The 23172-nt window shown below is 30.7% G+C and overlaps 4 protein-coding genes across 4 annotated transcripts; 1 reads left to right on the top strand and 3 right to left on the bottom strand.

Annotated features, from left to right (window-relative positions):
• Positions 1–5368: 5368 nt before the first annotated feature.
• Positions 5369–7731, bottom strand: Arl6IP1 (ADP-ribosylation factor-like 6 interacting protein 1). Its single transcript, XM_018551393.1, has 5 exons — positions 7404–7731; positions 7103–7236; positions 5907–6144; positions 5610–5694; positions 5369–5530 (listed from the first exon to the last, which is right to left on the bottom strand). Exons 1-5 carry the CDS (start codon positions 7428–7430, stop codon positions 5430–5432), a joined length of 585 nt encoding a protein of 194 aa, XP_018406895.1. The 5' UTR covers positions 7431–7731; the 3' UTR covers positions 5369–5429.
• Positions 7732–7833: 102 nt separating this feature from the next.
• Positions 7834–10506, top strand: LOC108782985 (ubiquitin-conjugating enzyme E2 S). Its single transcript, XM_018551392.1, has 5 exons — positions 7834–8005; positions 8193–8334; positions 9818–10008; positions 10088–10216; positions 10291–10506. Exons 1-5 carry the CDS (start codon positions 7982–7984, stop codon positions 10441–10443), a joined length of 639 nt encoding a protein of 212 aa, XP_018406894.1. The 5' UTR covers positions 7834–7981; the 3' UTR covers positions 10444–10506.
• Positions 10507–11733: 1227 nt separating this feature from the next.
• Positions 11734–14509, bottom strand: Ref1 (RNA and export factor binding protein 1). Its single transcript, XM_018551422.1, has 5 exons — positions 14170–14509; positions 13355–13492; positions 12437–12584; positions 12099–12236; positions 11734–11918 (listed from the first exon to the last, which is right to left on the bottom strand). The coding sequence occupies exons 1-5, from the start codon at positions 14386–14388 to the stop codon at positions 11803–11805; spliced, it is 759 nt and encodes a 252-aa protein (XP_018406924.1). The 5' UTR covers positions 14389–14509; the 3' UTR covers positions 11734–11802.
• A 2557-nt stretch (positions 14510–17066) lies between these two features.
• On the bottom strand, positions 17067–20794 carry Uvrag (UV-resistance associated gene). The gene is made up of 9 exons (XM_018551418.1): positions 20548–20794; positions 20225–20429; positions 19504–20091; positions 19257–19429; positions 18965–19191; positions 18720–18890; positions 17480–18433; positions 17277–17346; positions 17067–17206 (listed from the first exon to the last, which is right to left on the bottom strand). The coding sequence occupies exons 1-9, from the start codon at positions 20650–20652 to the stop codon at positions 17069–17071; spliced, it is 2631 nt and encodes an 876-aa protein (XP_018406920.1). The 5' UTR covers positions 20653–20794; the 3' UTR covers positions 17067–17068.
• Between the last annotated feature and the right edge of the window lie 2378 nt (positions 20795–23172).

The following is a 23172-nucleotide window of genomic DNA, read 5'->3' as shown; positions in this document are numbered from 1 at the left end:
TCTCTCTCTCTCTCTCTCTCTCTCTCTCTCTCTCTCTCTCTCTCTCTCTATAAAATCTTGAAGATATTTCTTAAATTTCTTAAAGAATTCTTAAAATTACTTAAAGTTGTTTTATATGTCGATTTTAGACATTCTACTCATCGGATAACATTTAAAAATTGCGAAAATTGCAAAATGGTAAAGAACTTTTTAATTCAATATAGTCCTGGGTTCTTATTACTCTTTATAGATACTCATTTAAATTTCAGTTCAGTCAGTTTTATCTATCATAAGGGTATGTCAAAAAACTTGAAATATTTTGTAATAATAATATGTGAATAAATAAATATATACAATTTGCAATAATTTTACGATTTTGCTAATCATGACATTTACAATTAAATATCATTTATGTTTTTTAAAGTTGAAAGTTTTTTAGAGTTGATAAGTGTTTTTACTAATCCAAAATTCAAATTAAAATGCTACATAAAAATTTACTTTTTATTAATTGCAAATATAGAACAATCTAGTCTTAAAAAAAAAAAGATAAATTAATGAGTAGGTAGAAACGGAAAACCAAAAAATTAAAAATAATTGTTTTAAACCTCTTTACGAAAACCTCTTTGTCCAAGTACTATCTATTGGCAGTTTATCGAAAAAGGACGTGCGACTCGTACGTCTGACAACATAAAAATCATTTTTAAAATAGATAAATTTTTCCTCTGTCTTGAAGTGAAGCTGAGCTTGGTGGATTTACTCGTGAACACGCAAATAGAAGTGGCGAAAAGAGTAAATAGATAGACAGCATTATTCTCGCGAGAAGAAATGGAAGATAAGAGACTAGAAGAAGGCAGTAAAAAGAAACTGGGGAAAAATATAAGGATGAGTATACGCGCCATCAGATAAATTCTCGACTTTAATGAACGTACGAAAGAGTGCAATTTGAAAATGAGAGTTACCCTCCGGCAGAGCCACTAACTTCTCAGTAAGATGTTACTTTTGAAGGAAAAAGAATTCTTGGAATTCTACGTTGACAAACAATCGTGATAATAACTTCAACATGTAATATTTAAAAAATAATTAATGCAACAAATTAAAATATTAACTCACTACTCGAAAGAGGTTCTTATACTTAAAAATAATCTGTTATTTTAAAATATAAATAGCATTTTTCTTCTGTATTATTTCTTCTGAAATAAACTACCAAAGAGAATAATATTAAGAATTGCAATATATTATAAAAACCAAAAATATTTTAATGTTTAAATAATCTATTATTATCATTTTAAATTTATGTTAAACGTAATTTTCGTTTGAAATAAATTTATTATTAAGTTATAATAAAAAATGTGTAATAAATTATTTTTTTTTTTAATTTCAATTTAATGTACTAAAATATATATCAACTATATTTTTAATTCTTAAAAATGGAAGTATCACTGTTTATTTCAATATCGATTACCTTCGCATTTTTCTACTTTTTCTTAAATTTACTTTAAAATGCATTTATCTTTATATAACTTTTATTCCAAATTTGACATAATCTTAAATGCAAGAATTTATCACTGTCAAGAAAATTTTGAAAAATTGTTGATAAAAAGGTAGATTGTGTATGTGTAAGAATTATACGTGAATAAGCTGTAAGTTTGAATAAAGTGTATAACGATGTGTTGCAATATGATCTTCTTTTGACAGATTTTGCAAATATAATTTATTTTGATCTTAGATTCACAATTGTATGTGATGTAGTAACATTTTTTGGTATATATTCCACAAATAAAAATCTATATTTCTTTCGCGTTTTTCTCTCTTTTCTTTTTTCACACGGAACTTTTCAATTAATGTCGCGTTTCCGTTTGTAATCGGCAGGATTTTTTTATCATCGACAGTTTTTTGCGATCATTATTGTGGAGGAAAAAAAAACACAAAGAAAAAGCTCACAGTATTGTGCAGATATTATATTGCACTGTGAATTAAAATAGTTGTGCTATTGACTTGTCCATATCGAACATATGGCGTCGGTAATAAATAATGTACGCGGATTGCATTGTAAAATTAATGAAAGATATATATATGTATATATATATATATATATATGATTTAATATATTTATTTACATAATATATTAACATAATAAAATTACAAAACTTTCGTTTTTTGTTAATTACATTAAATAATAATTTTAAACTTTTATTTTATAATTATAAATATATATATATAATATAAAGTCCCCTTCACCCTCCATTTGTACTGTAATACAAATTATAAAAATATGTATTAATTTAATTAAACACAAAAGCATAAAATAAAAATATATATATAACTTTATATTGTACATAAAGATATAAAAAAATATTTTTATAAAACAGTTTTTATTTAAATAAATAACGCGTATTAAAACATTTTAATGTGCAGAGATATAATACAGTTATAATTATATTTTTACATTGAAAATGTAAAATGTAAATCTCAACGTCAATTTGTTTTTAAAAAGTAAAATTGCTACAGTATGGAAGAAATCACTTTGCTTTAACAACTGATGAGCTTAGAATTTAGAATCTTCGATTCTTTAAAACAGATTCATGTGGATGTAATAAAAGGCTCAATATCAGAGTAAAAAATTGTTATTGTTTATTTAGAAATATTCCATAGAAGATGCATTTTATTTTTGTAAGTTAATAAAATAAAGATTTTATTCTCTCTCATTTAATTTATTTCAATATCCCCAAAAATAGAATTTAAAAAATAAAATTAATTAGTTGAACATTATTCAGCTCAGGAATCTTGCTTCATAAGTAGTGCGATTAGTACATTAGTGGAAGTTCTGAGACTTCGTACCAATCTTAAGATCTTATCGATAAGAGGATTACTTAAGAGTTGAAGACACACAGAAACATTGACGGTATAAAGCCTTCGATAACCCTATGTCCTTTCCCAAAGACAATTCTACACGTTCGTCCCGGTAAAATTTTGCCCCGCAGTTTCTCGAAAGTTTCGTCCCCATCAAAAGTTGTATCGCTATCTCTCTACGGAGCCGTTTGATTTTGTCGAAAGTTACAGCTTCGAATAACGAACTGAATAGTTCTTCTTCAAGAACTTATGTTGGCGTGGAAAATGGAAAGCACTCACACAAGTTTCACGACATGACTGCTATGGACCTTTTATCAAATTGGAACGGTTTGTGAGTGTAAAATAATATAGAGTCGATCTCATCAACTCTGATTAACTTAATCGGTCGATCAAGTTGCAACCATATGATTGATTAATTCTGCTAACAGCAAATGCAATTGATCAGTTCCAATGTAACAATCGGCCGATTAAATTAATTAGAGTTTGCGAGACTGCGCAGGCTAATAGAGAATCAAATATATATTTTTATCGTTAAGAGGATGCAGAATCAATGGCCAAATTTAATCGATGTTAATAATAGATTCCTAATTCCAAAGTAAAACGTTATGTACACATTAAGTAAAACATTACGTTTGTTTTTCACGCTCACGAGCTATAAAAGCTTCATCTTATTATTATTGCTCGGTACTTGCAGAAAAAATAGAATAAAGTTTTCAGCACATAAATGTGAAAAAACGAGCACAGCCTAAATAAAACATTATACAATATACATTTCTTGCCCTGCTATATTCTACATATCGCATGAATGCAATTATAAGGTTTACATATACTCAGATTGTACTTTTTTATTTGCTTCTTTTATAATAAGCTTCAAAATCATAATTTGAAGATCTCGTTGCATTCCCAGAAAGCACAAAGTCGTTTATCTATAAAAAAAATGATTAAAAGATGACTAATGCCCGATTGTGCACCAACGTTACTTTAATTTCAAGCGAGACTTAGAACTCTCTCCCTTTCTGCGTCTTTTTATCGGCTTTAGAAAACGAAAAAGATTTTAAGCTTCACTTAAAGTCAAAGTAACGTTGGTGCGATCAGGCCTAAATTGATATAGAAAAATATCCTAATGAAAGAATAATGTAATCGACGAAAAGATGATTAAATGGTGACGGATGTCATATTGTTAATATAAAAAAAAGTTAACGCATGTGAAAGTGCGCACCTCTCCCGCGCTAACTCTTATTAACCTTTAATTCTTTTATTTTAAAAATTAAGAGTCACATACACAAATTATTTTATTTCTTCTTAAAATATGAATTTAGGACTTCAAAACAAACAAAATTTTTTACAACTCCTGAAGTTTGCTTGTAAACGGTTCGTTTAAAAAATATTATGATTTAAGTTATAGATTTATAGGAAAACGAATAGATTTAAGATGATAAATTAATAAATAAATTACCTAATAAGATCAACAAACGTTTCGATCTTTAATAATGATTATCTTTAATTTTGTATATGTATAACACTAAAGTTGTCGCTAATTTTAAATCGGATATTATTTAACATCTATCTAAAAGGACTTCCATTTTCAAACCAATATACATAATTTAACAGATATATTTTATTTTGCGGAGAAGAAATGATAATAGTAAAAAGCAGTGTATACAATTTTAAATAAAATAGTTTAAACTAAGATTGAACAAATAATTTTATTAATTCTTGAAAGTGACGAAATAGCATGGTAGACTTATAATATCATAAATATTATAATTAATTGAGACTTATTATATCAGTAACATATAAAATCACATTAACAAATACGATATTAAATATCATGCTTGTTGATAAAGTATTATTATATCTTTTTCCTTAGAGAGCTATACATTACACTATATTAATCTTTTAATATTAGAGTTAGAATATAATTCCACATTTTAAGATAATTTTGTCAACACTTATTGTTTCTTTTTTGCCGCTCGTATTTTTTTATTAACGTGTCATCGGACGATCGTAAACAAAGTGCATGCCTCACATGACGTTCATCTCATTCCAGGAACCTCCATATAAAACGTTAATAATATTAAAATACATTTTTTAAAAATAATTTTATAATATTTTATTTAAACTCAAAAGATTTCAATTATTAATCTAAAAAGAAATGTTTTAAGTACCTTAATACTGCTCAAGGAGAGATTGATATAATTCCATCATATTTATAATACCAGCATTTCTGAGATAAACCGTCACGGTTGTTTGTACATATTTAACAATTAGCTTATTGCTAATTGTAAGATACTTATGACAAGATACTTATGACAAGAAAGAGACAGTAAGCATCAACATGACACGAAAAAATCAAAATGTGTAACTAAATCTCAGCTGTTGAAATTTGTATCGATAGAAGCGAAGATCTCTTTTCTACTCTTCTTACAGTGAATTGACGCGCAAATATACACGCGTATTAATACACATCTAAAATCGTATAGTATCATATCATAGTATCATATCATAGTATTATGAAGAAATTTATATTGAGAGAGCATGGATTAAACGTATGTAAAACGAGAAGTTTCGGTGGGCATGAGATACATATAAAATAACGATTATGATGAATGACGACGAATTAAGTTATTATATACATATTTCACAGCCCAGCGCGCTCGTCCTTTGTGTCTCAATCCTGGCATGAGAACAACCGCCATCACTAAAAAATAAATCGGACAAATCACAAAAAGTACTACAGGCACAAACAAATATAAAAAATAATGATATAAATTTGTTACCTGTGATGTAAAGCAGAAGCAAATTATCGATAGTGCTACCGATCCAGGCGAACAAAATGAGAAAGAGAATCGTTACACTGTAATACTGCAATAAGAATAAGAAAAGTGTTACATGTAAGTCTTTACTTCTAAAATACGGAAATAAAATCTGTATATAAGATATGCTATAATAATAGATATTCAGTAAAATAAAATAATCTTTTATAAAAAGACAGTTATCAGACTTATCTTTCATGCAAAAAGTATAATCTTTTAATATATTTTTAATAGAAAAATATACACTTATAATTTACTTACAATATTGGGACGATCGTGCCGAAATTTTGAGAGAGATGTCCGTGCACTTTGCAATTGTAATATAGTGGTAGACAGATTTTGACAAATCTCAGTTAATTTCTTCTCCTTCTGTCCAGTCCAGCTTTGTGCGTCGCACAATATTGAAGTAAAAGTCGGAACAAAATAATCACCAAGAGCAAATGTTATTAAGCATAAGGATATTGCCGTCAAGAGAGATGGTTGTAGAATCCATACAGAACTGTAATAAGAAAAACATTAGTAATTTTTCACTTATACTTCCAATAAGTTTACAGAGTATTCCAAAACTATTAAATGTCTATAATCTAATTTCTTTTTAGTCAAATCTCAAAAGTAATTTGTTTTAAACAAATATATTATCAGTAAATATACCTCTCTTGTTGACCTCGTATATAACATTATATGCATCTTAATAAGTTAGATCAGTTAGATGCACATATCATGTATAATAAAAATCACACTAAAATTGTAAAACATGTTTAAAGCTTATTTAAGCTTATTCAAGCATTATTAAAAATTATTTTAAAAAATAATCACAAGACATGATCTGCCATCTATTTTTTTAATTAATTGCTAAAAACCTATAGATGTGTTCAAAATTTTTTATTCAGAAGGAATCAATTTGAAATGGAACAAAAAATTAGCAGTAGAAAAAATATTTAGTGATAGAGTACATCTGGTATGTATAGTATACAGCTGTATGTAAAATAAATGTTACAATGACTAGACATGTATCCATCTTAAACATTGTATTATTTTTTTTTGCAAATAAAACTTTAAATATTTCCTTATATTATTATTGACTTTAAATGTTTATTTATTATAAATGAATAAATATTATATATATAATAATAAATATATTTTTAATATAAATTTAATTGCAATTCTTAAATACAATTAAATTAATGTAATAAAAAAAAGTATTTTAGATTAATAATAATAACTATTATGTAATTATTCATATACATACGAATTGTCATTCAACCTTTGCATAAAGTTTGTGCACATTGCTTAAAATCCCCAAAAATGATTACACTTGAAATAAGATGAATATATAGTTAAATGTTGAAAAGAGAGGAAACAATGCTGAGTACAAAAAGAGTAAGCAACGCAAACACACCTATATATGCAATAAATCTTAAAAATAGTTTTCATTTTTATGAGATTGATTCATTTACCAGAACACCATTGTTATAAACCCAACAATTAGTCCAGGATGCCAGCTGCGTTCCCACAAGAGAATGGAATTCAAAGGCAGGATTAACTCCCGCAAGCATTCCAGCCTTCGCTTCAACTGCTTCATGTGTTTTTCCTACGATAATATCGCATTATCAATCAACGAAATCGTGTCTCGTTCTGTCATTGATTTTTTACGAAGCTACGGAAGCGCGTGTTCGTTTATCAAAAACGAGTTTTATATCTATATCAGTTGGTTACAAATCACTAATTCACAATTCTACAGGCTCGAATCGTACTCACCCTTTCGGCCGCCCCGTCGTCCGTCATCACGCCAAAATTTATGACAAACGCGACGTTTTAATTCACTTTATAGCGGGGTGAGGATCTGGTGGGGGAGATGTACGACACAGAAAATGGGCTCGTTCCACTGGCGGTTCTGTATTTCTGTATTTATCCACTACGTATCGTCATCTTGAGGCACAGTCCGCAGTCTCGACGAAAAATAGCCTAGAATCGGCTTGTTCAGCGATGCTGGCGAACCGTTTGCGTTTTCAAGCTTAAAAAAAACATGCACAAATCAAGCCGGAGGACAGGTCGTACGCAGCGGTGGCGGTGCCCGGGCAGTGGAGTGGAGAGCCAGTGACGGCAGCGACGACGGCGCAATGATAGGCGAGGGGGAGGAAGAATCGACTTCTGGCATCGAGAGTACCCTGGCACGCGATTGGCTGTCAGTTCAAAATGTTGGTTATTGCAGGCGATGCCGTGCTGATGTTGTGACGTTAAGTGTTTTCCTACGCCGTGTGTGCCGGGAAGCTGAGAGAATCGCGTAGCCTGCGCGCGAGGCCTGGGCGAGATCACGCTCCGAATTTTCGGCGATTATGGCTGCCGCCGCCGTGAGCTCCGTGAGTAATCTTCCGTTAGTCAGCTATCGCAGAAACGTACAATTCGACATTCGTTCGTCGCGATGTCCCGCGGCCGCCAACCGCCACTCTGTAAAAGCAACCACGCTTTCTCTTGTTTACGTTCTGCGCGTTTCAATCAGCCCCCCCCGCTAAAACACGTGTGAAATTGGATCGTACGTTTTTGCAGAATGTGGAAAATCTGTCGCCACAAATCATCCGCCGGGTAGCCAAGGAGATGGCAGAGCTGGTCGCGCAAACACCTGAAGGTATTCGTGTCATTTTGAACGAGGCCGATGTCACCGACATACAAGCCGTCATCGAAGGCCCAGGTAACATTTCCTCATTTAGCCTCCTCGCTTCCCCGCTCTTTGATCTCGTCGACAAAACCGACGTCGAGCAAAGCATACTTTTATCGACTATGCATCTAACGTTACCTAACCTAACCTGGCGCCGTCCTAACCCTATAACACCTTTTACCTCGCTCGTATCCGCGTATGTCACTCGTCTGTGTCGAGAACATACAACTCTTCCCATTGAATTTTTCATCCTTGATTGTTGACACTAATATCGTCGTGTTTCACAGATATAATTTTTATTGAACTAGAATAGATATTAGATTATATTAGAACAGATGTAGAAATTAGAAATATTTTCTAAAATGCACACATGACTGAATTATGAATAATAACTGTGTTTGCATAACACCCTTAATCAAGTTTAATAACATCTGTAATTAAAAACTAACCAATCACAGAATTATTTCATTATTAATAAATACTAATAGCCTTTACTTTGTCCTTTTATTGTTTTAACATCGAGAACTTTGTTTGTTAGTATTTATTTTTAATGATGGCTGTAAAAAATGCGTTCAACATACGTTTCTTATTTTAATTATATACATACAAAATTTACCGAGCAGTTAAAGTAATGAAATCATGAATCAAATATCGCAAGACAATTATTAATAATTATCTATACATCTGATTTATTAAGTATTGTATTTCTAATAAGATCATACCGCAACATTTAAATGTACTGAATAATAACATGTATTTTATCATCACAAAAGATTTGTTATAATATTGTGATAAACACATCATGAGTATTATCTGGATAAGTTATTTAAATGAGATAAAGAACTTTGCAAACTATGACATTTAAATTCATAACTCAACGTTATATCAATCTAGATTATCAATTCTGCCAACATTTGATTTACTAATGTTTTGTCAGCAAATTTGTTCTCACAGAGAGTCACTCACTCGACATCGCAACATAAAAATATATCATAATTCTATCATCTATGATACAATGAATTTTACATCTAAAGAAGGCTCAATCCAAGAGCCGAAACATGTTATGTATGTAGTTTGAATTTTTATGAATTATATTTATAATTTTCTTATATGTGATAACTTTTTATTTATAATTATCTCGAATTGCCCTTTACTTTGTTCTTTTATTATTTCATTACTCAAAAGAATAGCTATGATTGGTCAATTTCGTAATTACAGATGTTATTAAACTTAAATATAACTTGATTAAGAATGTCGTATATGTGTAGTCATTAATATAATAAATATAAAAGTCTAAGTGAAAATGTATTTTTATTCTATATATTCATAAAATATTCATTTAACACTGCAACAAAATATAATAAAAATAACTACTTGAATAAATAAGATCTTTTCAATGATCTATGCTTGTTGGACTCAACTACAGAGTAGTATGACATAAGATCCAATAACGATAGTTAAGGTTTAATAATATTAATATAGTATATTGATATCTATATATATTTCTTTTTAACAGCGGGGACTCCATATGCCAATGGTTTCTTCAGAGTGAAATTAGTTCTTGGAAAGGACTTTCCACAGGGACCGCCAAAGGCTTACTTCCTTACAAAAATTTTTCACCCTAATGTAGCAAAAAATGGTGAAATATGTGTCAACACTTTAAAAAAGGATTGGAAACCAGATCTTGGGATACAACATATATTATTGGCAAGTGATCACTGAACTACAATGTGTTGTAAATGCTTGCTTATGTATATTCTAATATTCCTTTTTTTATATTTTTTAGACTGTAAAATGTCTACTAATAGTGCCAAATCCAGAATCTGCTTTGAATGAGGAAGCTGGCAAATTGCTTTTAGAAAGTCATGACGAGTATTCAGAGCGAGCAAAAATGATGACTGAGATACATGCACAAGTAATGTCTTATCTTGATAATTCTTCGCAATTTTATCATAATAAGTTTTATTTTTATGAAACTTATTTCTTTAGGGAGGTGGAAAAGGAAGCAAGGCGGGTCTGGAAAGTTGCGCCTCTTCGGACACTGGAGGACCTCTTCCAAAAAAACATGCAAGTGATAAGAAACTAACAGCGGAAAAGAAAAAAATGTTAAAAGATAAGAAGAGGACACTGAAGAGATTATAAGGAAAATTAATATTATTTCTTCTGTCTTTTGTAATTTAAAATACTAGTATGATAATGTTGCCTCGTATTGTATACAATTATTATTGCATAGTAAAATTTTATTATCTAAACTTGACTGATCTTATTATTAAGTATGTAGAGAATTTAATATGTCTAGATACATTAAAAATAAGAAAAAGATAATAGCGACAAAAATTGATCTCCCACCTTCCTTAGAAGATTAGTGTTCAGTAGTGATCTGTACAATCATAGCTTGAATTAGAAATCTGTTCTATACTATCTATTAGCAAATATTTTTACATATGTACAGAATAATATTTGTGATTACTTAAGTAAAATAAAGAAAATGTCTCCTATATGCATTGAATCAATTTTACTAAATGTTATTTTATTCCAAATGATTGCATGTCTCTTTCCTGTGTATATATCTCTACTTTCTTCCATCACCCTCATATATCTTAACATATTTTTAAACAAATTTCTCAATGTCTTCGGATATTTTTGTAAAGAAACGATATGGGATCAAATATGGGTGAAAGGACTAAAATAACAATATAAGGAATTTTTTCTCTTTGATGAATAAGATTTCTTTAAAAAATATTTTATTAAAAGAGAATCTGTGGCGAGTTTTTTCTTCAGTCTTGCGCCGCTTATTAGCTTGACTGCTCTTTGTACGCTGCATGATTAAAAATGTATACATGTTCTTACATATCCATCACTGTGCACTAAATAATCGTCAATATTTGACTAGTTAACAGTACGCGCGTCACAGCCTTAATCTACTATTAATTATATACTACACATATAGATATGTTGTTTAAGTTAAAGAAACTCACCGGACATATAGTTACATAAAAGTGTTGACATTTACGTATTCTAAAGTTCCTAAATAAATTATCCTAAAGATGGATTTTGTAAATAATGTTCTGATATTTGACATAACATTTGGAATAATCAGATGTGAGGGCTAGAAGCACATTTCGTACTTTGATAAACAACAACTTTTTGAGATGTATCTCATTGTATTTTTCATCTGATGAGCACACACGCACGATAGTACATACAAATTCATACAGTCTTTACAATCATGTAAGTATATTCTTTTTTAATTTTCTTGCATTACTATATTATAAAAGAAATCTATGAACTTCTATAATGTTCGCAAAGATTTTGTAAAATTTGCTGTGCCAATTTTTGAAAGAATCGTCAAAAATAAAAACTAAGTATATTCTTGTACAACATTACTAAATTTTAATAGAATTGAATTTATAACTGTATACTTCATGAAAGAAATAGCAACAATGTGTATTGTGTTAGTCACATTGAACAAAATTTGAATGCAGCAATTTTATAACGTTGTTACTTGACTTCCTTCACATAAGCTTCCAGTTCTGCATCTAATTCTTCAGCCGTAGGTGTTTTTGTCGTTTGTCGAGTACCTCCTCCTCTACCTCCTCCACGTCGACTTCCACGACCTTAAATTCCACAAAATTGTAATATCTTATAGGAACTAACAAAAAATTACTAAATACTTTTATATAACAACCACAACTCATAAAAAAAATATGAACTGTGAGAAATATTACATTTTGTTATTTTTTAATTTGCATAAATTATTATAGAATAATAAATATTGAATTGCATTAATGAGTTACCTCTAATAGATCCTGTGCCCCGATTTCCTCTAAAACGTGTTTGAGGTCTTTGTGTATAATTAACGCCGCTAAGTCTCGGACCACGAACAGAAGCGATTGGTAATTCAGAAGTCGCTACTTGTATATTCATTTCACGTCCTATCAACATAATTATATATTGGAATGAATATGTGAAATATCTGTATATACAAATCATAATTTTTCAATCACAAATTTTTTTAGGTAAGTTTTTCGAAGATTAAAAATAATAATACTACCTATAAATATTGTATAAATAAAATTATATATTGGAAAAAAACATGCAATACAAATGAATATAATCGAATTTAAATACATACCATCTAACGGTACTCCATGATACTGTTTCATTGCTTTAATAGCATCTGCCCGTCTTTCAAATATGACATCAGCAGAACCTAGAGATCGACCTGATCTATCATAATGTACTGCTGCTGATTTTAAAGGTCCAAATTCACTGAATAATTCCTAAAAGACATCATTATAATTAGTTCTCTATGTAGAATTTCCTATATAAAAGTAGTACTGTTTTAAAGTCAAATCTACAAAAAATTTAATATATTGAAAGTTACATAGTCATCTACAAAACATTTATCTCTATTTGTAAGAATCCACATGCTGATATATCCATTAGGTTGTATATATCTTTATATTTAATACTATATGACAATTTTGTCAATAAATTAAATTTATTTTATCTCTATATTAACCAACTATTTAATTTTATCATACGCATATCGACTTAATCAAGATGAAATATTTCTATTATATTATGATTATGTTTAAAGGCTAATAAGAGTCAAACATATAAAATTAAAAATTGTATCGACACAAATATATTGACTTAACTACATATATAAAAAAATTAACATAAAAATAAAATATATATATTGAATGATGATGTTCGTAGACTCGTAAGATTTAAAATCATAGAAAGTGACAATGCCTACTCGAGTCATTGTAACAGGATGTTAATGTAAATTATAATTGTGTGAAATTATTTACAAGATATAATTTAATTTTGCGATGCTCAACATGTTCAATATTGACTGTGTTCAGCAGAAAAAGCAGCTTAGCAACTGCTGTAAAATTCTTGAATGTAATTGGCTTATACATTTAGATCTAATGAGGAAAGACAAGACATCATATTAAAAAATTTTACATCAGTTGCAAAGCTGCTTTCTCTGCTGAACACAGCCATTGCTAAAGATTTATTTTACATTACAATATTCTAATACCTGTATGTCTGAATCTGATACACCAAAATCAAGATTAGATACCAAAAGCTTGGTCGTTCCTGCATTGCCTATTGCACCACGACCAACTTTCTTTACACCATCAAACATATCATGTTTCCAAGCACTGTTTACATCACCCTGTATGACAAAATATAAATTATTTACCTATTGAAAAAGTATTACATTCTTTATCAAATAACAAAACCTTTTTTTGTTTTTTGTCATTTTCTCAATTAATAATACAATATTTTATTGTTCTATTGAAGAGAACTAGACCTACTGAAAAAAAGCTTTTATTCATTGTGTTGTAAGTAATCAATATTTAACTACATACACATATATCACAGATATGAGCATAATCTCATTTAACTATATTATTTATGATTTCTTATTGAAAATCATAATGTTATAAAACTTTTACTTAAATTGAGTTATTAAAAATAAGTTGTTTAAGTCAATTAATTTATTGAAAATAAAAATATAAACGAGTAGGAAATATAACAAATAAATGTAAACAATAAACTAAAAAAAAAGAGGAAATAAAGACAACAAATTTATAAAATACTTCCAGCGTTGATAACCATTTATATTAGTTTTTTAATAATGATCTCATATATATATATATAGATGAGTACTTTGGAATAATATTCTATACTCCGACATTTCATTCTTCAGCACATATACGCGCGCGCACATACACACACGCGCACATACACATGCGTGCGCGCATACAAATACGTATAAATACGTATAAATGAACAAGTAGTGTTCCATTGAAGAATACGATAATTGTAAAATTTAGTCTCGTATCTTACCCTTGTGTACGGTAGCGAGCTGCGCGCAATTCCACCGCGATTACGTCCTCGCATGACGCCACCGCTAGTTCTCTGTACCCGACGTGTTCCTCGACGAGGTGAACTCCCAGCGCCTCTGCCGCGTCTGCCGCTTGTTCCACCACCGCCACGCGCCCTAGACCCTTTGGTCTGTTTAATAATATCATCCAGACTCATTTCAATTTTATCCACCATCTTCATTTGTGCGGCTTGTGATGAAACGTAACTGCTAGGCGAGAGAAACACCGACGTAAATCACTTCTCTCACTGTGTCCGTTTTCGTAATGATGGCTGGCGGTAGAACGAAGACGAACCTGAAGCAGCACCACCGCACAGCAATCTGGGTATTTTGGATAATGCTAGGTAGCGCTTGGTATTGGATTGGTCATTTAGCAGATTTCAACTGTTGCGGAGCGGATCGTGAATGCTCGCGCTGCTATTGGATGATCTAAAAGAACATATCAATAGTGTTCCTATAATAAAGAATTAAAACAAACCGCCGCTATAAATAGCCAATTTTACGTTGGTGACACTGATTTGAATGTGTATGTATGAGCCTGAGTACAAAGACGTCGTGAATTGTTGTCGTAACAATTTTCAACAAAGGGCCTGAGCACAAAGATTGTCGTGGATTGACCCCTTTTAAGCCTTGTGTCCACGATGCTAGAAATTGGTCCGAGATCTCGGATGAAGAAAGAATTAACAAATCACATTTGAACAATTTGGTCACATGACCAATGGGCGCATTCAGCAGAAAAGAGCGCTACGAGAGCGCTCGCTGTTATTGGTATATTCTTCCAGATTTAAAATTCTGATTGGATGATCTAGAAGAATACACCAATGACAGCGAGCGCTCTCGTAGCGCTCTTTTCTGCTGAATGCGCCCAATGTAATTGGTCAATTTTTCCTTCATCCTTCTAGTATCGTGGACACAAGGTTTTAGGCTGGTATTCATAGTCAGTTCTTATTTGAAGACTTGTCTTAAATATGTCTTAAGACGCGAATGCAGCCCTTTGATTGGTTGGTGACATCTTAAGACTGTATTTAAAAAGATTTTGCGTATAAGAATTGACTATGAATACCGGCCTTAGCATGATATATATATATAATATATATATACACATTGTTTTAATTAGATGTCTAATTAAGGGTACGGTCAATGCGATGCTACAAATGGTTGAAGCATTTTTTAATTGGCCAATTTGTAAAATTCTTTTTTTTGATTGGTCTATTAAACGCTCCAAATCATTTGTAGCTAGACTTTGACCACAGCCTAAAACATATGAAAATTTAGATTATGTTATGTTGTATTATGTATGTACATACATACATACATAAGATATCGATATACATGGATTACATACTATTCTGTATCTGGTGTCGATGACATATAAATCTGTGTCCAGATTACACTACGACTAATCATCTTTAGAGGATCTCCTTATAATTTATTGCAAAAAAAGTATTGCCTCAGCCAGGATTCGATCCTGCATCTCCAGTATTTTATGCGAGCATCCTCCCTATTAGACTACCGAGCTTTGGCAATATATGTTAGGTAGTAATTAATAACTTGTGAAAGAAAGTCATTTATCAAGAAGACATGTATATGAATATTTAAAAAATTGTATATAAAATTAATTTTATATACAATTAAGTTTTTTTTATAAAAGTAATAATACATACGTAATTATTCAATAAAAGATAAATAGGATGTAATTATAAATGAATTCTCTCATCTCTTCTTTTGTTTAGATAATTTTTTATTTCATATTATATCACACATTGTGATAATCCGCTTGAGTTCCATAAAGAATTGTTTTGCAAACATTTTTTTAGGTGCTTTTATCTAATTAGAGATAACAAATTAATTACTCCAGCACTTTGTTAAGCAATTATGTAATTTACTTGGTCCTCGTATATAAATGTAAATCTATTTACGCATGCTGTAACATTTTCAATAATAAAAATAGAATTAACTTTATTGCTGCATTCATGATTGCTTGTATTGTAAGCACGAACTAAATAATGGTCAATTACGCGAACTAAGTACAGTGAAAATATCTATTTCTACATAATACATACATCTACGTATATAAACATTTTATATTATATATTATCTTTCAATTTAACGAAAATGTTGTGTAGAGATAATATAATTTTTTTGGAGCATACAATAATAGAGTTGTAACTTAATAATTGTATGAATATATACATTATATTTACATCTCACTATCAAACTAACAATAAAAAAATCCTAACTTATAACTGTTGATTAACTATCTAAAATTTCACCATAAGTGTGCAGTACGAATACATAAAGTAATAATTAATAACACACTTATATCGCATGTATAAAGATGCATATTTCTCTTAAAAAAACTATTAGTTTTGTCGATCTTTATTATTCTTATTATATTCAATATGTACATAATATTCAATATATTCATAATAATTATTGGCGCAGACATAAGAGAATAAAAATTATAAAATATAAAATATAAATGTATATAGAGTAATATATAGATAAGTTCAACTAATATTTTTACCATATTTTTATACATAATTTAGTTTATATTTGCTACAAAATACTTGTCTTTTTTATATTTTTCATATTCGTGCTGTGACACTTACAGTGATTCATTACAAACATTTCATATATATTATTTCAAATAAATAAAAGACAATAAATATTCCTGTAACATGTTACTATTTTAATTAAAATCAACTTTAAATAATACTTAAAGATTTTTATCGTATCAACAACGAATACACATATATAATTGTGTAAAATATAATATAAACGGAACATGTCTTAAAACCTTTGGTACTTATGTACTTACATGTATTATCAGGACACAATTATTTATAATATAGGCAGATATTAAAGACGCGGTTTCATAACTTTGAAACTAGTTTTCTTATTAGCTAAAGCTTCGGTGCGCGCACATACATTTTCTGAACTGCGTCTAATGACGTCTATAAATTCACTTGATGCATTTAAAATAGACCTTGTATCCACCTATATACAAAATGAACGTTTTTAAATATCACATTAAAAAAGTATGGAAGGTATTAATGTACAAATTTACCGTTGGTTCGCTTCTTACAACATCCTGAGACCATCTTTCAGCATGTTGAAGATAATCTACTTTATTCTCTCTGTAAAAGAATAAGTCACTGTATATGCATATAGTATACATATATTATATAAAATATGAAGAAATAAAATTCATTAAAAAAATGTTCACTTACATACAAATATGTAATTGTGTCTATTTATGTATGTATGTACCTGGATTCAGGGCTACATTTTTGTCGTAATGTAGTTTTCTTTGTATATTCTTCCGTATAGCTACAAATGGAATATGTTTTTTGTTTCTGTTCCGATTCCTCGTAGGTACACACATCATCCAAAGATGAACACGATTTAACAAAACATTCTTTACTCTGAATGGCAGTTTCTGTAAGCGAGTCTTGTCCATGACCACTGCTATTTTGTTCGCTGACGATTGTATTATTCATGTCATAACTTTGTGAAATATCATTTCTAGAATTACGCCTTTTACTATATTCGCCATTCTTCAAAGTATTATCTATCACATCTTTGACATTTTTTAAATTATCGTCAATCGAAAACATACTGTCGTCAATTTTTTCTTTCCTAATAACATGGTTATCATTTAAACCCTCATCTATATCATTTTGGCTACTGAGAGCCATTTCACAGCTGCTTATAGAATTAGAACTTCTATCTCGAGCATTCACGGAACTTTCCAAGCTATCTGCGACATTCCTTGCTTTAGAAACAGATGTAGGTATCATAATTTCAATGTTGCTCTCTATAACAACTTTATCGCTAGTTTTGACAAAATTTTCTTTATGTTTAAGAGTAATATTATCAATATTGTTCAGAATGGCACTATTTAATGTTTCATGACTACTAATACTCGACCTATCTTTAGCCAGAACTAACGTTTTATTGTCAATGGCACTCTCTTCTGATTTACAAATTCGCTTTGACTGATTACCTAGTGCAGATAATTGTACAGGTTTGTCTAAACCTTGATCCAGAGAAGATCCAAGAGATGCCTTTATATTCTTTAATTGACTCATTGATCGAGAAGAACGATGACATTTCTCGAAAATGATTTTTTGCAATGGTGGCGTGAGAGATGGATTTTGTTTACCATTACCACTTTCAGTATCCAAAGATGAAGTAGAAAATGTTCGTTTTGAATCGTCCAAACTATAAAATAATTTGAATTAAAATATTATAAAAATAAATTTATGAGTATTAATAATAAACAAGGCTTGATAAAATATAATAAATAACGTTATGACTTATTTAAAATAAAAAATATAAAATAATTTTTAGAAACTTATTTGAGATATTGAATAAGGAAAAAGTCACAGAAAGTCATTTAAAAAATAATATATATATAATAATAAATAATTATTTTTTATTTCAAATCTATATTTTAAATAATTTTATTTTATACGACTGAATCCTGATAATAAATGTGCATACGTACTGTAATTGATTGGGTTTAACGTTGATTAGCGTGGCGAGATTCGGCAACGTTGCTCTTAAATCGGTGGTCGGAAGACCGCAATACCATCGAAGTTGTGCTATATTTTTATTCAATAGATATACAGCATAATGGAATTGTAACTTATCCTTGCTTCGAGCAAACAATGGAAATCTAAAAATAAAATGTCAGTGCTAATACATGCATGGTTTCATACTAGTAAGGACAAAATTATAAATAATTCTTACTGTCTGTCGTTGTCAGGCAAATTTTCTGTGATATGATCTATAACTTTACTGCGCGAGCCATAATGTACAATAGGATATCTGGTCGGTACATTCAAAAAACTTGCAATCATTTGCGTTGTATGTGCAACGAAACCCAATGCCACAGCCACTTGTGTATCATTTGATAATTCCAATTCTTCACTGTCTGGCAAATAGACATCATTTATTCTAAACTTTCCAATGCTATCCTACAAAATTGAAAAAAATGTTAGCCAATCAAAACAATTATACAAATTATATATATAAGCTATACCTGTTTAATAGGATATATTAAACATAGTTCAGAGATTAATTGTCGTCGCCTCTGTGCAAGTTGACTGCTCAATTGCAGATATGTTTCCCTCGTATCTATATGATTTTGCCGCCATTCATTTAGTTTTTCTATGTCTTTATTCAACTCTCTATATCTTTCCATTAAGTCAGAACCTAGAAAACAAGATAGTTTTTTTTTATTTAAAGTATTTGTGCAATATATATTCAATGCGCCTATATATACTAACAACAATCTTGATTTTCTTCTGTCATATTAGTATGTAATTGATTTAGTATGCGAATTTCTCCCATTTTTCGCGATCTTTCTTGTTCTAGCAATTTTGTTCTAAATTTAGCCATTTCTAGCTCTTTACGTATTCTCATAATTTCTAACTTCTTTTCCCTGTTGACTCTCCGTGGTTGCAACAATCTGTTCAAAGTTGTCTGTGGATATTTGGGAGTATGAAAATCATCACCAGAGGCAATTCGTGTTCTGAGCGCTTGCACCGATTCTGTTTGTTGCTTTAGTGCCTGCATTTTGCTTCTTAAACTGCTAAGCTTATTTACGGTATAACTATTCTTTATTTCGGAAACATTTATAGTCATATGAAGATAGCGTTTCAAATCTGGAGTTGCTGCAAAGCAGTATGCAGGAGTAAAGTATCCACCATGAAAATGGAATATCAAAGAATTTTCCTTTAAAATAGTTTCTAGATTAGATGGTAACTTAGGACCAATATATGCCAATCCTGTGAATGATATTCCCCATGTAAAGAGAGTTACATCAGCTGTGTTATCATATGGCATTGAGCGTTTCCATACTCTCAGGATAATCTCTGTTTAAAAGATAGAATCATTTCTCTAAATGTCTAATAAAAATGCATTCAAAACAATGTCAAGGAAGAAAATAAGGAACCAAGATGTGAGCTACATAACACATTTAAAATACAAACAGACAGTAATGCTCACCACTAGCCGTTGAATAACCTGTAGCATACAGGGTTGGTACTTCAAGAATTGACCATCTTGGATTAGAATTATCAATTGCTTCGCTGGTATACAATGGAGATGACATGCTTGATCTATGTAATGTATAATAAAACCAACATATCTCTCCATTTACATTAGCTTCAAGATTATAGCCTATTATTTGTATTAAACCTCTGAGCCGTAACTGAAAATTTTTAATAATATATATAGTAATTTAAACAATGAACGTTAAAACAATATATACCAATGCTTTTGTTCAGGCAATATATTTTTCTCAATATCAATTTTAATTTATAGCTTACCTGTTGGGTTGCGAGAGATAGCCAAGTTTTGTATCGCGGAGCAATTCGCGGTTGAAGAGTTAAATCTAAATCTTTAACAAGATTTCGCGATTCGGAAAGCTCCATTGTGCAACTTCATAGTACCACAATAGTATCATTCGGTCGAAGAAATAGTTACGTCGTTGTGAGAATATTGTAATTGAACGGCTTAACCAAAGCAAATAACAAATTATAATTGTATGCGCGAAAAAGCAAGCTATACCAATTTCTCACGATTATGGAGCAATTGAACAAATTTATATTTAGTTGCTGATAAACGCATCAACCACGAAGGCTAGCTAGCTCGTTGTTGGTCTCACGTTACGATTCAAGTTCGAGCGCACGTATGCATTCTTTACTGCTGCAGCCTCGAGGCCTCGAGCGGGTGTGATAAGTGATAACCAGGGATAACATCATAACATTCGACCATGGTGGAAGGGATACCGTGGTGCGTCGGTGAGTGCACTGTGTGCAATTTGTGAGCGTCTTCCTCAGGGTGCTGTCCTCAATCACAATCGCAGAAAGGAAAGTAGAGTAATGATTGCAGAGATCTGATTGGTCTCACTGTTCCGTTCCGGTGTAATTTCCGTATCATGGGACAGCACCCTCAAAGGTACGGTCAACACGATGATACAAATGCTCTGAAGCGTTTCCTGATTGGTCAATTAGTAAAATTCTTTCTTCTGATTGGTTAATCAAACGCATTCGAAACATTTCTAGCGAGACTTTGACCGCATCTTAAATAGCGAATTTGATTGGACGCGCTATACAGCGCTATTGCGCACCTGTGCATATGAAGACCGTTGTATGATACACTAATTTGATTTTTGTAAAAGTATAATGCAAATATTTCGAATTATAAAATATAAATTTTACTTGACAACATAGTAAAATATATTAAAAATTTTCCAGTTTAATCTGTTTTTATACTTATATATAAACACTTTGACTATATAACCATGGACTGCTAGTTGACTTTTCCTCGATTGAACTGGTAAACTTAAAAGATTTATACTATACGTAATGCCTGGTAGGATCATCTACAATAGGCACGTAATAAACGTAACGTAACGTCCGTAACCGTAACCGTAAAAGTTGCAATATTTGAACTTTTATGGTTACGGTTACGGAAAGAGATCAAGTTAGGTTAAATTAGATTATAGATCGATACAAGTAAATAATATTGGAATATTGATTATAGATCTGTGCAAAATATGTAAATATTAAAATGCAATTGAAAAAAGATAACAATTATAACTAAAATACTTAATATATTGATATATATATATATATATAAATTATACTTATTAGAAAGTAATAGATAGTCGATGTTCTGGTGACAGAGGCTCACGAATACTTTTTCACATCTCGCAATATTTCTAATAGTTTCTCGAATTGCGAAACAGTCATTCGTGTGAACTTAAAAAATTGCTCATGATCCAATTGTTCTTTATAAATTGGAAAAGAGTATCAAAATGACCTTTTTCCTTCCGTTGTAACAACGTAGGTCGAACACAAAATTTTCGTTTTGAAGTCTTTCTTTTTCCTCCGCCATAATTCCAAAATAATTGCAATTAAATTTACATTCACAAGAGCTGCTTTTCTTTGCAGAGAATTTATTATTTTTTTTATAAATATGTACGGCAATAAAATCAACTTCAAATATCAAGCAACGAAGAGGTCAAAATACTCCGTAATTGTATTTTACAAGTACAGTTCCTTACGTTAGTTACGTTATCGCTACGGGCTGCCATTGTAGACGACAGGAGGAGATTTCTTACGATTACGGTTACGGACGTTACGTTACGTATATTACGTGCCTATTGTAGATGATCCTTTATGCTACGGTCTTAAGGACTTAATCCTAAAATTCAGCCAATAGAGTTCAAATTTCGGTTAGAACTGGCAGCTTTATTGGTTGAATTTTAGGATCTTGGGATTAAGACCTGAAGCATAAACCAGGCATAAGAGTTATCGATGTATCATTGAAGTTCCAGGATTCGCTGTTTTACCATCGAAATGTGACTACGTGTTTCGGATTTTTGCCATTTAGCCCCCGGGGGCACGCGTGATGTTCATTACACGGTTCTCTATCTTACGGAAAAGATACAAAGAGTGGGGGTAACTAGCAGTCCACGGTTATACCAGAGAGAAACCTGAGAGAGGACATAACGACCTAAAACCTGTAACCACAAAATACTGCCGCGCACTACTGCCCACTGCAAAAGTGGATGTGAACTACATGCCAGATCCACTATTCTGAGGATAACGCATATACTTTTCAAGACTGATGGTAAGTAGATATTCGCGGTTCGTATGATCATATTCGCGCTACATAAAATGTGGATCAGAATAAATATTCCTCCCTGCAACTACATATATGTATATATTGCTTACTTCCATGCGCGTGATGTTTATTATTAAGCTTAAAAGTATTAACATTAAAGATGTATATTACACCCATTTTTTTTACAAATATGTTAAAATATATCGCGCGTGTTTATATTTTAAATAAGTTATATATACATATATATGATCCCGGCAATTAATTCGCATTTAGAGATTTCAACATTACAGAGCTGCTTTGTGAAGTTGGCACCTTAAATG

The sequence above is a fragment of the Cyphomyrmex costatus genome, unplaced genomic scaffold, assembly GCF_001594065.2.
Source record: "Cyphomyrmex costatus isolate MS0001 unplaced genomic scaffold, Ccosl1.0 scaffold14, whole genome shotgun sequence".
NCBI lineage: Eukaryota > Metazoa > Arthropoda > Insecta > Hymenoptera > Formicidae > Cyphomyrmex > Cyphomyrmex costatus.
This window is presented reverse-complemented; position numbering and strand designations above follow the sequence as displayed.